The sequence below is a fragment of the Sitophilus oryzae genome, unplaced genomic scaffold (genome assembly GCF_002938485.1).
Source record: "Sitophilus oryzae breed Bouriz unplaced genomic scaffold, Soryzae_2.0 scaffold_1525_pilon_pilon, whole genome shotgun sequence".
Taxonomy (NCBI): domain Eukaryota; kingdom Metazoa; phylum Arthropoda; class Insecta; order Coleoptera; family Curculionidae; genus Sitophilus; species Sitophilus oryzae.
The window spans coordinates 711522-728636 of record NW_022146198.1 but is presented as its reverse complement, the minus strand read 5'-3'; the positions used below and the strand labels follow the sequence as shown (position 1 = coordinate 728636).

The 17115-nt window shown below is 33.6% G+C and overlaps 1 protein-coding gene across 1 annotated transcript; it reads left to right on the top strand.

Annotated features, from left to right (window-relative positions):
* Positions 1 to 1725: 1725 nt before the first annotated feature.
* Positions 1726 to 9763, top strand: LOC115878789 (trypsin-1-like). The gene is made up of 6 exons (XM_030895396.1): positions 1726 to 1842; positions 1933 to 2128; positions 4548 to 4707; positions 5868 to 5999; positions 6317 to 6430; positions 9602 to 9763. The coding sequence occupies exons 1-6, from the start codon at positions 1794 to 1796 to the stop codon at positions 9761 to 9763; spliced, it is 813 nt and encodes a 270-aa protein (XP_030751256.1). The 5' UTR covers positions 1726 to 1793.
* Positions 9764 to 17115: the final 7352 nt, after the last annotated feature.

The following is a 17115-nucleotide window of genomic DNA, read 5'->3' as shown; positions in this document are numbered from 1 at the left end:
ACCGGCAAGTTGCAATAGCTGAAATTGTAGGAGTTAACCAAAGCGATGTTTTGCGAATATTAAAAAAAATCAGGGAGACAAACAAGGTCACAGACCGGCCTGGAAGAGATAGAAAGGGTGTTACTACTACTGTGCAAGACCGTCAAATATCCCTAATTGCACGACGCAATCCCCTGGTTTCTAGTACTGCTATTAAAATGAGTTAGCTCGCCTTGAAGGAGTAAATGTTTCAAGAAAGACCATAGCAAAAAGACTCTATGACTCTATAATGACAGAGGATTACATTTAAGGAGGCCTCTACGTGTTCCGAAGCTTAATTTACAGCTCAAAATTACGCGACTACAATGGGCTGAGGAGATGAGAACAAATGAAATTGGAATTTAGTCATGTTTAGTGATGTAACAAGAATAGGCCTAGTGTCAGACTCGCGACGAACTTTGGTCTGATGGAGAGCATCTGGAAGACGAGCACGCTTGAATGCAGCTCAACCCCGTGTCCCGTTTCAAGGGGGAAGCATTATGGTATGGGCAGATATAATGCACGGAGCTCGAACTCCTCATGTTTTTATTGATGGCACAATGACAGGTGCCTCATATCTTAGAGACGTTTTGTGCGTCCATTTCGAGGGGCAGTGGGGGACGAATTTGTTTACATGGACGATAATGCTCCTCCCTGAGGAAGGGGGTATAAGGAAAACTGTGGTGGCCACCGATGTCTCCAGATATGAATGTGATCGAGCATGCTTGGGACATGCTAAAACGCCATATTGCCAAAAGGAATGATCACCAGTACCTTAAATGAATTGCCCGCGAAACATGGGAAGCCATTCCTCAACCAAACCAAACCAAACCAAACATCTTCTGGAAAACTTAATTGAGAGCATGTCACGTCGTCTCACAGCTTGCATTGAGGCTGGAGGAGGCAATACAGACTATTAGTTGTGAGAAATAATTAAAATTGTTTTCAATATTTTCTGTTTAAAATGAAATTTGTTTTTGTTGATTTTCACTCATTATGAAATAAAATTATAATAACAGCCTATTTGCACTTAGATTTTTAATTTTATATTATTAGTTAGTCGTGTAGTAAGCCATTATGTCCAAAAATATAAGAAAGAATCATATTAGGTCCAAAATAAAATAAAAATATCGTTATATGCAATGTGTGTATTTTTAACAATTATCTTTAGTTACGCCACTATGTAGGCGATTTGTATTTTTTTTTTGGAAAACTTGTGTAGGAATTAATGACGACAAAACAATAACATCCATTTTTTAATAGGTTAACAAAACCATGACAGATAAACCTTGTTAACTAAACAACAAATTAACGTATTTTTCTGTTTTACTGCACCAATGATTATGGAATTATATTACAGAGTGTCCCAAACAAAAAATATGGAAATTTGGTCTTAAAATTTAAGAAACATCTAAAATAAACTACATTTTGAAAGAATTCAACTTCAATTTAATCATTATAATTGTTTGAATGTGTTAAATTAGTGAATACTGCTTATTTTAGGGTTTATTAAATATCCGTATAGGCCAAATAATCCCACATACTTTTATTCATTCATGCGCTTCAATGATTCGTGATTCCTACTGATCGTGTATTGTTTTCATAAATAAGAACAAACGTAATACGAAAGATAAACCCCAAATTTATTTACACAGTCGCCTATATAGCCATCGAAAAAGTTTTATGGTCTTTATTATTAATTAAGGCATCTAATTAGTAAATTACATAATCTACACACAGTCTAATAATAAATTAATCAGCTCAAGTCTGTACAAATGTGGTTTGCCATTAAGTACATTCTTTTAATTTTTATAATCGATTTTTGTAAGTTTTTTCTTTTCTTTTTTCTTCAAAATACGGTTTAAATAGAATACTTTCAAACTGTCGGCAACTTAAAATAATAAATAATTTTAGGTTGTTCTAAGCCGAAACATAAAGCATGGGTGAGTTATTATTCCAAAACAAAAGAGCAATTGAAAACAGGTAGCAGTCCAGCTAATATAGTGGATCATCCGTATCAAATACTACTGCTGATAGATGGCCAACCGAAATGTGGAGGATCTATAATAAAGAGCAATTTTATTTTAACAGCAGCACATTGTATATTCAAGTAAGTTGTAAGTAAGTCATTTCATCCCCTTATGGTGCGAATTTCCAGAACAATTACGTCTTCTAATAAACCTCTATGCAAAATTTTATACTTCCAAAGACAATTTGAACAATTTTTTGTACTAACTTTCACCCCTAATTATACCTTCTTAGAGAAAGAACTTTCAAAAATACTTTCTTAGTATTCAATTACTCCACTTGTGTGCAAAATTTCATACTCCTAGGACAGATTTTATTTTTTTATACAAAATTTACTCTTCATTTCACCTCCTTAGGGGACGAATTTCCAAAAATCGCTTCGTGGTTTTCCCATTACGTCACCTAAAGAATCTCTGTACAAAATTTCATACTCCTAGCACAAATTTTAATAAATTTTTATGTAAACTTTTATCCCTAACTTTACCCCTTTAGGAGCTCAGATGGCGTAGTTTTTTTTATAAGTTGATCGATATCGTCTACGTTTATATTACTCTCTTAAATATCACGTTTTTAATTGTCTTCTTAAAGTTCTTATAATTTAATTGTGTTATTTCTCTGGATACCATATTATATTTTGTGGTAGTATCTGTTAGTTTTTGTGAAACTTTTTTTCAATTATCTTTGCTGTTCTGATGTCTGATTTTCCTCTAGATTCGTAAGTGTGTATTTGTGTCTTAATTTATAATTTTCAAAGTAATAATTGATTTTTTTAACTTATTTCTCTTTAATTTTGTGTAGTTCTATCTAGGTTAAATATAATTTTTAGTATTTTATTGTGTTTAACACAATAAAATAATTTAATTATTGTTAGTTAATTAAATAAGTTAATTTTTCTTCTGTTGTATTGCTTTACAATATTAAATAAAAATGTATTCTTGAAATATGTATACAGGGTGTTTAAAAAACATGCGCCATCTCTCGTGGGGAGATTCCTCACGTAAAAATAAGGTTTATTTTTCATATCAACATAGGTCCGATTCTGCTATGTTTCGTAGCTACAGGGTGTTAAAGTCTTAATAAGACTTCTTTTTGTTGCCTCGTTCTACTTCCTGTGTTAGTGGAATGTATTTGCTAATTTTTTCTTCATATTTCTTTGTTATGTTGTTGTCATTCGGAACACTGATTTCTATTAGATATGTTACTTTCTCTTTTTTTAGTGTTAACGTTATATCAGGTCTATTGCATGTTACTGTCTTGTCAGTATGGATCGTTCTGTCCCAGTAGAGTTTTATAGTGTCGTTTTCAAAGACAGATTGCGACGTGTATTTGTAATAGGGCTGTTCTTCTTGTATAAATTTATATGTTTTTGCTATTTCTTGATGTATAATACGCGCAACAAAGTCATGCCTTAGAGTGTATTGTGTACCAGTGAGTATTTTACCATCATTTGTAATATGCTCTATTGTTTCACTTTCTTAGTGAATTAATCTGTTTGTTGTGTATTTCGTGAATATCTGTCAGGCCCCTACCTCCTTCTTTTCTTTCAATGGTCAGCCTCTCCTTGCAAGAGTTGGGATGCAGCTGTCGGAATCTAGTTAGCTGAGTTCTTGTCAGAATATTTAAATTTTTCAGATCTGTTTTGGACCATTTAATGATTCCAAATGAATAGGTGAGCAGCGGTATGACGTAGGTGTTAATCGCTCTAACTGTGTTTTTTGAATTTAGTTCGGTTTTCAGTATTTTACTTAGTCTTTTCCTGTATTGTTCTTTTAGTTGGGTTTTGAGTGCGGTATGGTCAACTTTTCTGTTTTGTAAAATTCCCAAGTATTTGTAATATTTGTTGGGTTGCATGTTGTCTAAGTGTTCATTCTTTAATGTAGATGCCTGCTCTTCGTTTTGCCATTTACCTCTGTTTATGTGTAGTGTTTTACATTTGTTTGTTGTTATTAAATATTATTATTATTAGTTATTATTACTATATTATTAGGGGTGTGGCAATTGTTTAGGCATTTTGAATTATCAAAGCATCACAGATTTCAAATTTATTGTAATAAAAATTGAAAGTAGTTTTTAACTAATTTAACTAATATAATTTAATAATATTATAATTAAATAATATATGAATATAATTTAAACGCGTTACCATTCCTTTTTCATATTTTATTGTAATTTGAGGCTTCGTAATGAAAAAAATTAATTAGAACAAGACCAGCAGAATACGAGCAAGAACGCAAGGGTCACAAACTTGTCTAGTTACGAAGTTTTAATGAACTCTTAACCGAATGAGATTTTGCGAGTGTTACCGTTAAAACACTAATGTAAAATTTAAGCTTCACTCTGCCCTAATGCTAAGTATTCTAGAAAAATTCCATCAGAATAAAAAAATAGGAAGGTGTTTACTTTTTTAAATTGGCGATGTTTAGAAAAATCGGTTGATTTTAGAATTCTTTTGATATATTGATGTCTTATCATTACTGTTATTGTTATTTTTTTATTTGCAGTATTTACCCTGATCAGTTATTAATAAAAGCGGGTATCACTGATCGAACAGCAAATGGCGGACAAACCGAAGCAGTTAGAAGAATTATTTATCCAGAAAATGAGTTTATCTATGACACATTTGATTCCGACATTGCAATTTTAGAGTTATTTAACCACTTGGTAAGTTTATAATTATTAATATATTAAATATTAATAATTGTGTTAAGTCTATGGCTTATATTATAAGCAATTATCAAAAAAAAAATCAATTAATGTACCGGGTGCGTCTCAAAAGTGGCTTACCCCTATAACTTTTTTATTTTTTCAGATAAAAAAACGAGATTTAGTATGTTAGTATATGACATAAATTAGGATTGATTCCTATTCAATTGTTTTCGGTCACTTCCTGTTTCACCGGAAATGACTACAACTTTTGATTTTTAAATGGCATCCTCGGTACTTTTTTACTTTATTCGATAGAAAATGACATTCTGAATCGGATGACATATCATATGTCAACTTTTGACATATTCGCTCAAAAACAAATTGCAGTTTAAATTTCAATCTAGAGTGTAGGTTGTAGTTAAAAAGCTGTGTTAAAAACGCTAATTTTTAATCAAGGAACATTGGAAAAATAGATTTAATCGTCTAATGTTTTTAGTGTCTTGTCCTGGCCGGTTAAAAGATGTCCAAATCGTATTTTTAATCATATCTCAATTTTTTCAAATGGAACGACGGTGGCTTATTAGTATATTTGGAAAAAGCATTTTTTACGAATAATTTGATACCACACACTTGGTATTGTCAATTGTTAATCTTGGTATCAAATTGTCGTTATGAACCGCAGGTTACAATTTCAAATAAACCATATGCGAAAATGTCAAAAGTTGACATATGATATGTCATTCTATTCAGAGAGTCATTTTCTATCGAATAAAGTAAAAAATACCGAGGGTGCTATTTAAAAATCAAAAGTTGTAGTCATTTCCGGTGAAACCGGAAACAATTGTCAATCAATCCAGATTTATTTCATATACTAACATACCAAATCTCGTTGTTTTACATGAAAAAATAAAAAAGTTATAGGAGTGAGCCACTTTTGAGACACACTCGGTATAGGGTGTTCCATTAGAAAAAAAAAATACAACTTGAGAGTGTAACTTTTTTGGGGAAACCCTGTAGATCTTTCTATATTTAAAAAAAATGCTCTAAACTAACCTACATATATACTCTACAAAACTTCATTTCAATACAAGCTCTCGTTCTCCTTGGTGCCTCCGCGTCGTATAAGAGGCGCCACCCTGTATACTAATAGAACAGTAATTATATATTATTTATAGGATTTTAATGAAAAAGTCTCACCCATAAAACTACCTAGACCTGGTGAAGAAATCACGCAAACCGAAATGTCAACAGCAACAGGTTGGGGAATGACCGACCCTCATGACGATACACTTCCGACAATTTTACAAGTAAGTTACTAAAATTCTTTAGATATTTAACTTTAAAATAAATATCTGAGTTTGATATCCGTATCACCACAGTCTAATCATAACCAGCCTGCCACCGTACGATCATTTGCACGGAACTCTACGTACCTATCTAGATATTCCGCAGTGAGAAAAGTTTTGTCACATTTAGGGAACAGTTACTTAAATACTGAAAAACAAGCAAAGGTGACCAGCTGGTACTGAATAAGCTGTGGTGTCACATAGTGGTTAGTTCGTGTCTTATGTTCACATAGTGATACTCTTAATCGTTAAATATTAATAATTGTTTGCTCATTCAGGTTGTAAAGCTGCCTCTAATAGGAACTGCTGCTTGCAGAAGATACTATGGAAATTACATAACAGATACAATGTTCTGTGCTGGATATGAGGAAGGTGGAAAAGATACTTGTTCGGTGAGCACTAGGCTGTTTTATTATTTATATCGATAAAATCAATTGAAAAATAGAAGTATAAATTATACAGGGTGGTCCCAATTGTATTCGGGAATCGTCGCTAGCATATTCTACCGATAAAAATAATTATTACAGTTGAGGGTTGGAACCTTTGGTGTTAAACAGCAAAATAAAAACACTAAATCACCACAATACACCAAAACACTTTTACTTTTACACTGGACGCGCGTTTCGCTAACCATGTTAGCATCATCAGCAGATGATTATAAACTAAGTCAGTCAGTCTGTCAGTTTATAATCATCTGCTGATGATGCTAACATGGTTAGCGAAACGCGCGTCCAGTGTAAAAGTAAAAGTGTTTTGGTGTATTGTGGTGATTTAGTGTTTTTATTTTGCGATAAAAATAAGTAAAAAATGTTCGTATAAATGTATGTCCTAAAATACTTCGTTTCGGAGATAAAGATTCATTTTTATTTCGATTTATTCCAAATAATTTCTGAACTATATATATATATATATATATATATATATATATATATATATATATATATATATATATATATATATATATATATATATATATATATATATATATATATATATTTTGTATGAGAAGCACAAATACAGGATATGTGAATACATTCTATAAACATGCACAGAGATAAGCATATATAAACAAACAAATAGTTGTAAAAGAAAAAAGAAAACATGCATGAGAAATATAAGGACTTAAAAAATATTACAAGTATATATAAAACATATATGTAGTCAGGGATAAAATTTACATTAAACATTTATATTGAGGTCATTTATCCAGTCAATTGCCGAAGAAGTAGCGCAAAATAAGTTCTGGATGCCCCCAGGAAAGGCTCTGGGTGGACATTCGGTCCATCGGTTGTCGTGGAGCGCCACAGTCGCACGCTGGTGAGTCTTCAATTCCTCATTTATGAAGCATATCACGGCATCTGCCATGACCCACCCTAAAACGATTTAGGCGACTCCAGGTATGACGAGGAAGGTCCATACCCGGGAGGGCACCCGATACATCGGCAACTAAGTTTAAGTTGCGTGTTCCAGGACTGCCAGCCACAAGCTTGATAGACAGTTGAATAGGTAGGCCGTCTTGGGTGGAAGCCTTCATCCACTCCTTTTGTGCCATAGCTGTTCTGCGAATTTGAGGGGGGGGGCAGTATTCGCCAGGATCGGAAGCCATACTGTTGGGGTTGATCTTAATGTGCCAGTTACAACTCTCATAGCTTCATTGAGCTGCACGTCGATTTTATACGTGTGGTGACTTTTGTACCATACCGGTGGGCACAGTTCTGAGTGTGTTTCCATCCGCACCCCACAAAGTTCCTGCGAGTTTACTCAAGATATTATTTCTGGATTTAATTATCTGTGCGGTTTTTGTAATGTGCTGATTATAGGATAAAGTCCTGTCCAACGTGACACCCAGATATGTTGGGCATTGGTTGTGTCTAATTCTTTCTCCCCCAAAATATACGTTCAGTTCCTCTTTAGCTAACCTATTCGACAAGTGAAATGCCCCGGTTTTCGATTTTAGTGGGTTGGGCTTAAGGCACCATGTCTTGTAATATGCATGCATATATTTCAAGATCTCGCGTAAGCTGGTTGCCGCCTGTTTCCACGGACTGATGTTGTGTAGCCAGGGCCATGTCATCTGCGTATATAAATTTATTAGCCGTAGTTGGCGGGACGTCATTTGTATATACGTTGAAAAGAAGTAGAGCGAGTACTGACCCCTGTGGGAGACCATTATTAAATGTGCGAGGGGAGCTAGTTTTATCGTTCAGATGTACTGTTATTCTTCTGTTGCTCAGCATGTTCTGTATGAGGTTTGCGATCTTTCTGCAGGGAATTATTTGTTGGAGCTTGTACATCATACCCTTTCTCCACACTGTGTCGCAGGCTGATGATAAATCAACGAATGCGCATGCAGTTTTCATTCCCGTCTGGAAACCTGCTTCGATGAAAGTGGAAAGAGCAAGAACTTGATCAGTGCAGTTGCGCTTGGCTCTGAAACCTGCCTGTTGTTGGATAAGAACGTCTTGGACTGATGGCGAGATTCTGTTATAAAGTAGTCTCTCCAGCAATTTATAGGTTATGCTAAGTAATGCAATGGGTCTATAGCTTGAAGAGACGTCAGCCGGTTTTCCTGGTTTAAGTATGGCAAGGATCTTCGAATGTCTGAAAACATTGGGGATCTCGCCGGTCCGATGGATGTTCTTAAAGAAGTCCAATTTCTGAACTATCTAATATCGATATTTGAAATTGGAATTGGAAAATTGGCGTCTGGGAGTTTTTTGACTCCTATTTATAGTGGGCGCCACCTACAGATTTTTTAACTGGTTTGAAAAAAAATAACTTTTCTTCCGTACCTGTATAAGGTTACTAACCCAAAAAAATATACATTTACGACATTTTTTACATAAAAAAGGGCTCGATAAAAATCACTACGAGATTCTCGGATATTATACCGGGTGTCCCAGAAATAACAGCAAGTATTTTAAGGGGTGGTAGATCTGGTCAAAAGAAATATTTTTTCTCTTTACCGTTTTTCAAGTAAGTCCAAAATAACCGAGTTATTTAATTTTGAAAATTTAAACAAAAAATGCTTTTTTGCCTAAATTTTGAGAACCACTGGATCTTTTCTGGATTGTCTTTCATGTAAATTTAATCTAGTATGCTGACATATTACCAAGAAATTATGTTTTTTAACTTAAAACTAAAAAAAATGTCTAAAACTTTTTTCAAAAAATTCCAAATTTTATTTTTTTTTTTGCACGGCCGAAATATACTACCAGTTAAAATACTTGCGCTTATTTCTAGGACACCCTGTATAGGAATCTAAATAATCAATACATGTCATCATAGACAAAAATTGACCATGCTGACAGATAGTTTGTTAGACTGACAAAGCCAAAGGTTCAACAGAAACTATTTTGTCATATTTTTTTCTAAAAAAAAATTAAATTGATTAATTTAAAAAATAAAAAGTATTATGGGTATTTCGCAACTGTAAGAAAATCTACACAATAAAATAGTTATTTTTTGTAAATAATTTTTTAATATACTAATATTTCGTAAACTATTAGATATACTGATTGTTTGTGTACCATATTCTGAGGCAATAAATAATATTTTTTCAGGGGGACTCTGGTGGACCATTGGTAGACACTGATGGCGTTCTGATTGGAATTACATCGTGGGGAGGTGACATTTGTGCCTCTATTGGAAAGCCGGCAGTATTCACCAAGGTGTCTTATTTTACAAAATACATAATAGATATAATTAACGACAAATCACAATGAAAAATATAAAATATATTTAATTAGTTCCTCCTTTAATTTTAAAAGACCTATCTAGAAATTCCTTTTCCATTTCTTAAAAACAGAATATCTTGAACAAAATATAACGTAAATCGTTAATCATATAACGTAATCATTGTTATCAAAAAGCACAAAATATAATACGAGCCCTAACAACTAAATGTTCGGACAAACAAAAATTTATTAAAAACCTTTATTTTCATTAACTGAATTATTTACATTTAAGAAATACATTAAAAATATATTAAAATCTAACATTTCTAATGAGTATTTAAATAGTTTAGTTTCTACAAAAATTAAAATAAAGTGTAGGCCAATAAATAAACAAAAGTATTGCACAATATCGTGACAACTAAATATTCGGACACTAAAAAATAACTGTTCTAATATGGCGTTACATCGGCATGAACTTTTGCAACAACTGCAAGCCTGTTTGCCATTGTTTTTATTAATGATTGACATACGCCAGAGTAAAACTTTTGCCAAAATTCGTTGAATATCATCGTCAAATGGGCAACGGTTTCTTGGGAATCGTGGCACAATTTTTGTTTTGTTTTATGCCATGTACCTATGTCTATGTCTCGATAACATTAAGGTCCGGACTGTGCGAAGGCCATGAGGGGACCTTGATGTTCATGTCCCTAAACCATTTTTTAGTAGTTTTATTTGTATGACATGCCCCGCCATCCTGTTGAAATATAAAATTCACATCCTGGTAAAGGTCTCTCGCACTTCGCACAAAAGTGTTTATCAATATTTCTTGATATTTTGACTCATTAGTTGTGATTTCTACCACCTCATACCTTCCTAGACCCATTGCGAACATAAACTCTAAAAGCATAAGGTCTTTAGGAAATTCCACTGTCCGTCTCTCATAAAGATCATGCATGCGTGCAGATGTAATCCTTGAACTTGCAGTTTGCGATTAGAATTATCAGCGTCGGATTGGAACTTCTGATGTCACAAACTACAAAAATGACATTAAGGTAAAATATTTAATTATTTCCCAATCTGACGCTAATAATTCCAATCGCAAATGGCAAGTGCACGAATTACATGTGCATATGAGCCAACTTAATATCGATATAATAAATATAATCGAACACCGCTAGGGTGTCTATTTGATAAAGATTGCCTCAAAAGGACAGTGAAATTTCCTAAAAGCATTATGATTTGAAGGTGTATGTCCAAAATAGGCCCAGAAAAGTATGAGGTGGTAGAAGGCTGTACGGTAGAATCTACCGTACAGGGACTATCCCAACGGATTGGCTACGCTCGACATTTATTACCCTTCCAAAGAAAACCCACGCTTCGAACTGCGATGAATACCGCATGATAAGTCTGATGTCCCATGTCCTCAAATTTTTTCTCAGAATAATTCACACCAGAATTTAATAAAGATGCGAATACCAACTAGACGAAACTCAATTTGGATTTCGCAGTGGCCTAGGTACTCGTGAGGCGTTATTCGGATTAAACGTTATCACTCAGCGTTGCAGAGACATGAATGTCAATGTAATCGCTTGTTTTATAGATTATAGAAAAGCCTTTGACTGCGTTAACCATCAAAAACTTATAGAAGTCCTCAAAACAACGGAATAGATAGAGAAGAAATTCGATTGATTACAAATCTCTACTGGCAGCAAAACGCAGTGGTTAAAATTGAAGGAACATCGTCAGAAGAAATCACGATTAAACGAGGTGTAAGACAGGGCTGTGTGCTGTCACCGCTCTTATTTAATATATATTCAGAGGCTATCTTCAAAGAAGCTCTAGAAGGAATCGAATGTGGAATTAAGATTAACGGGAAAGTGATCAATAATATCAGGTATGCCGACGATACAGTTGTGCTGGCCGAGAATGAACAAGATTTGCAGAGGCTAATGAATGAATTAGTTCGGCATAGTGAAAACTGCGGTCTCCTCATAAATACCACAAAAACGAAGGTTCTTGCATTCACCAAAACACCTGTGCAGATTCACCTGGATATCAACGGTGACCCAGTAGAGCAAGTGTCTTCATACAAGTATTTGGGGTGTATTGTAAATGATCAATGCGACCCGAAGAAAGAAATTAGAAGCCGCATAGAACAGGCTAGAAAAACATTTATAAATATGAGACAATTTTTCACAAGGTCAGATTTGAGTTTGGAGCTACGGGTACGCATGGTCAGATGCTACATTTTTTCAGTTCTCCTGTACGGGTGTGAGAGTTGGACTCTTGACATATCGTTAGAAAAAAAACTAGATGCCTTCGAAATGTATATTTACCGCCGTATATTAAGAATATCATGGGTCCAAAGAGTTTCAAATGTGGAGGTTCTTAATCGAATGAGAAAACAGAAAGAACTCATGCTTACCATCAAAGAAAGATAAACACGCTACATAGGCCACATAATGAGGGGTAAAAAGTATGAACTTCTCAGATTAATAATTGAAGGCAAAGTCCAGGGCAAAAGATCTATCGGCAGACGCCAGAATTCCTGGCTAAAGGACATTCGTAGATGGTTTGGTTGCCCATCAATCGACATATTTCGTATGGCTGTATCTAGAATGACGTTAGCTATTTGGATCGCCAACCTTCGAAAGGAGACGGCGTCGTAAGAAGAAGGTAGAAGGCATAATTGATGCGTCAAAAAATCAAAAAATTTTGAAAAATATTCTTGTGTCAAGTGGGAAGGACAAAGGTCCTTGTAACCAATTGTTCTGGTAAAGACCAGCAAAACATGCACATCAAGGTCCCCTCATGGCCTTCGCACAGTCCGGACCTTAATGTTATCGAGACATAGACATAGGTACATGGCATAAAACAAAATAAAAATTGTGCCACGATCCCCAAGAAACCGTTGCCCATTTGACGCTGATATTAAGTGAATTATGGCAAAATTTTACTCTGGCGTATGTCAATCATTAATAAAAACAATGCCAAACAGGCTTGCAGTGGTTGCAAAAGTTCATGCCGATGTAACGCCATATTAGAACAGTTATTTTTTAAAGTGACCGAACATTTAGTTGTCACGATATGGTGCAATATTTTTGTTTATTTATTGGCCTACAGTTTATTTTAATGTTTATAGAAACTATTTAAAATACTCATTAGAAATGTTAGATTTTAATATATTTTTAATGTATTTCTTAAATGTAAATAATTCATTTAATTAAAAGAAAGGTTTTTAATAAATTTTTGTTTGTCCGAACATTTAGCCCACGGCCACACAGAAAGCGTTTTTTGCGTTTTTAGCGTGAAGCGTCTTTAGCGACTAAAACAAAATAACAGGATTATATAGGAGTGGCCACACCAAAAGCGTGTAACGTTCGGCGTGTCTCGCAAAAAACGCAAATGACAACAAATCAGTTTATTTTCTGTGGCGTCTTTATCGTTTTCTAAGATGAAACTCCGTCATAGGCGGACATTATATTTTAATACAATAAAAATAAATTAAATAGTATGCATTTTTTTTTTCATTTTAGGGTATTATCTAAAAATATTTTTATAAAGAACATCTAATGTTTAGGAAATTTGAAGGAAATGTTTGAAAAAGTGTAGTTTGAAATGTTGAAAAAGTAATAAATTAAAGAAATATTTTCTTACGCGTAAAAAAAATAGTTTTTTATGCACAAAAAGTGTTTTTTTTTCTGCGTAAAAAAGGTTTTTTTAAGAGAAACAAATAGTTTTTGACGCGTAAAAAATTGTTTTTTACGTGTAACAAATAGTTTTTTTACACGTAAATTTTTTTCTTTGGGTACAAGAGTTTTTTTACTAGAAACAATAAATTTTTGACGCGTAAAAAATAGTTTTTTACGTGTAACAAATAGTTTTTTACACGTAAAAAATATTTTTTTTGCGTAACAAAAGGTTTTTTACCAGGAACAATAAGTTTTTGATGCGTAAAAAATAATTTTTTTACGTGTAACAAATAGTTTTTTACACGTAAAAATTTTTTTTTTTGGGGTAAAAAAGTTTTTTACCAGAAACAATAAGTTTTTGACACGTAAAAAAGTGTTTTTTACACTTAACAAATAGTTTTATACGCGTAAAAAATAGGTTTCTACCAGTAACAAATAGTTTTATACGCGTAAAAATAGTTTTTTACGTGTCACAGTTTTATTCGCGTAAAATAATAAAAATAGTTTTTACGTGTAACAAATGTTTTTTTACGCGTAATAGTTTGATTCACTTTTACAAAATTTGTATTAAAATATCAGTATTTTTGATAAACACGTGGACTGCTCACAAATACAAGTCGCCTCATTATATATTTCTAAGCCGTTAACACGTTTCGTTACAGCGAGCTCGTGTGTCAGGGCCGTCTCACTAGCTCGTATGTCACGGCCTTGAATTTTTACTCCCAGCGCGCGTAAAGACCACGGCGTTTTACTCCAAAATGTTTCATAAATCATGTCCTAAAATTGCATTAGCAACTAGAGATATTTACTATTCTATTATATAATTATAATTATTTATTATATTATATTATAATTATAACAAGTACTAACCACAACACTACAACATAAAAATACTATACACATATAAACTAAAATTCGTAAAATAAATGGCAAATAATAATTATTATTTTTACACACACCACTGGTACTAGCAACAGATTGTGTTTGTCTCCGAATATATGCCCCGGCCCGTCCACAATTCAATCCCAGCATCTTTTATCTTCGTCTCTTCAACGCTAACGGCGCCGATCTCGCCTATCCCTTTCTCACAGGATTGATTATTGGACCGGCCGGGAATCCACGAGCTTGCGACGTTACTAATTGACATATTGATAGAAACTGCAGACCGGCGCGGCCGCGTCTTTCGGGTATTTTTAATGAACACAAATCGAAAAAAGAGCTTAAAACGCAAAAAACGCAAAACGCTAAAAACGCTTTCTGTGTGGCCGTGAGCTTGTTGTTAGGGCTCGTATATAAATGTATATGTATATGTATATGTAAATGTATATAGTTGAAGTACACACTCCTGAATAGGAAGGTACTTACTTTAAAAACTGAGCTCTCTTACTATTTTTATTATCAATGGTGTATGTAATATTGCACATAGTGTCGTGCAATCAAAATTTTAATAATAATACCTTAAGATAATAGCTGTTATCAATTTTTAACGTTCTATTATTTATTAAAACATAAATGTGAAATATAAATATGATTGACTACAATCTACTTAATTTTGTAAAATATTAAATCAGGTACTACAGTCGCGTAATTATTATTATTGAACTACCTAAGTACTTCAAATTTATACCCATTTTTTTTACATAAGTACTTCAAATGTATAGCCATATTTTTTATAAACTTTTATTCATCTATCAATTCTCTGAACAAGTGGATTGTATTGAACGTAATATCTTTAAACAAGAATTAAGGTGCGATAAACATATTACTTTAAATTATGCAGTTTTTTATGCTGAAGCTATATTTTGCTGATAGTTATGCAAAAAAGACTGAGTATAGCACGCAATTCCATAATCAAATTTAATAAAAAAAAAAGATTCAGCCGTTTTACTTAGCAGCAAACTTAAAGCCCTAATTTTCCCTATTGCCACTTATGTCTCCGGTACCTGGATGTTGAAGTTGGCAATGCGACGTAAAATCAATGCTTTTGAAATGTACTACAGACTTAGACCTGTTCGGTGTTGAGATTTGAACACCGGTGTTAGGTGTTGATGATCACCGGTGTTTCAGTCGGTGTACCGGTGTCAACACCGACACCGGTGTTTATCTCAACACCGGTGTTCATTTCAACACCGGTGTTTATCCCGACACTGGTGTTCATCTACAACACCGGTGTTTATCTCAACACCGGTGTTTACCTCGACACCGGTAATTATCTCTATCTTTTTTAGTTTATTTTACAGCTACGAATTTTTGTTTATGTTTTGTTTTGTTTTCTATTTGTTTTTGATTAAACAATTTTTTACTTTATAGTTTATCTGACGCTTCTACTTTATTTTAGTGATTAGTCTGACAGAAAAATTATATTTAAATTTGAAAACTTTAAGTTAAAGTCGGTGCGCTTTAATAAACTATAAAAATAAGCACCGATACGACATTATTATTATCAGGTTTATTTTGAACTTTTTAATTATCCCTATTTCTTCTTTAACCCGTTTACAAAACACCGGTGTCAATATCAAAACCGGTGTCGCAGTCAAAACCGGGATCGAGATGAACACCGGTGTCCAGACCAACACCGGTGTCGAGATGAACACCGGTGTTGTAGATGAACACCGGTATCGGTGCCAACACCGGTTAAAACGGTGTTCCGGTGTTTGGAACAGGCCTACTACAGACGAATACTGCGAACAGCTCACCGAATGAACACAGCTCACCGTACAAACATTTCAATTCTTGAACAACTTAATATCGAACCAAGACTGTGAACCATCTTATTTAAGATACGTTGAAACCAATCTTATTTAAGATACGTTGGCGACATATCCAAGAAAACCATCAGTGGCATAGAAAAACTAATTGTTGAAGGGAAACGTCCTAGAGAGAGATTTCCAAACCGTTGGGTAGACCAAAATAAAGAAAAAAACACCAGTAAATGCTAAAAAATATCTATGATGTAAAATATAACATCCAACAAAATGATTCAATTACTTATGTTTCTAATTCACAGAGATAAAAAATAATTATTTTTTTTATTAAACTAAAAAAATTAAAATAATTATTTATTTAACTCTTTAACATAGAAAATAACTACAAATGCAGTAATTTAAATAATAATAGTACACGCAATAATAGTGCTGTTTGTGTTTTCCACTTAACTAGAAAAATTATTGCAATCTCAAGATTGACAACAAAATGATTTGATAGCAGTTATCATTGCGACTTAAAAGTGATCACCTGCTATCTAGTCTGTACTCGTTTTAGTAATATACAGGGTGGCCCAGTGCACCGAAAAAGCTCCATCAGGCTCCAGTTTTCTATTTGAGATATTCATTTTAATCTCTTTATACAATATTTTTTCTGCTCCAGTAAGAAACCTAATATAGAGCTATTTGCGAATCTGTAGGTCACCCTGTTAAATATATTTTTTTACATTTATTATATCAATATATGATATAATAAATATATTAAATGAAATCAGCCGTTTTTATTAAAAATACTTAAAAATGAACTTCTTCAGTCCAAAAAGATTTTAGAAAAAAAAGAAGACTAAAGGTACGCGCACACTGACCAGAGCCGCACGCGCCGCATCGACCGAAGAAACATATTGTTTGCGTTACTTTCAATGAAGGTGCGCACACTAGCCAGAGCCGCACGAATCGCATCGACGAAAATGCGACAAGCATTGTTAGGCCAGAATGATTTTCGGTA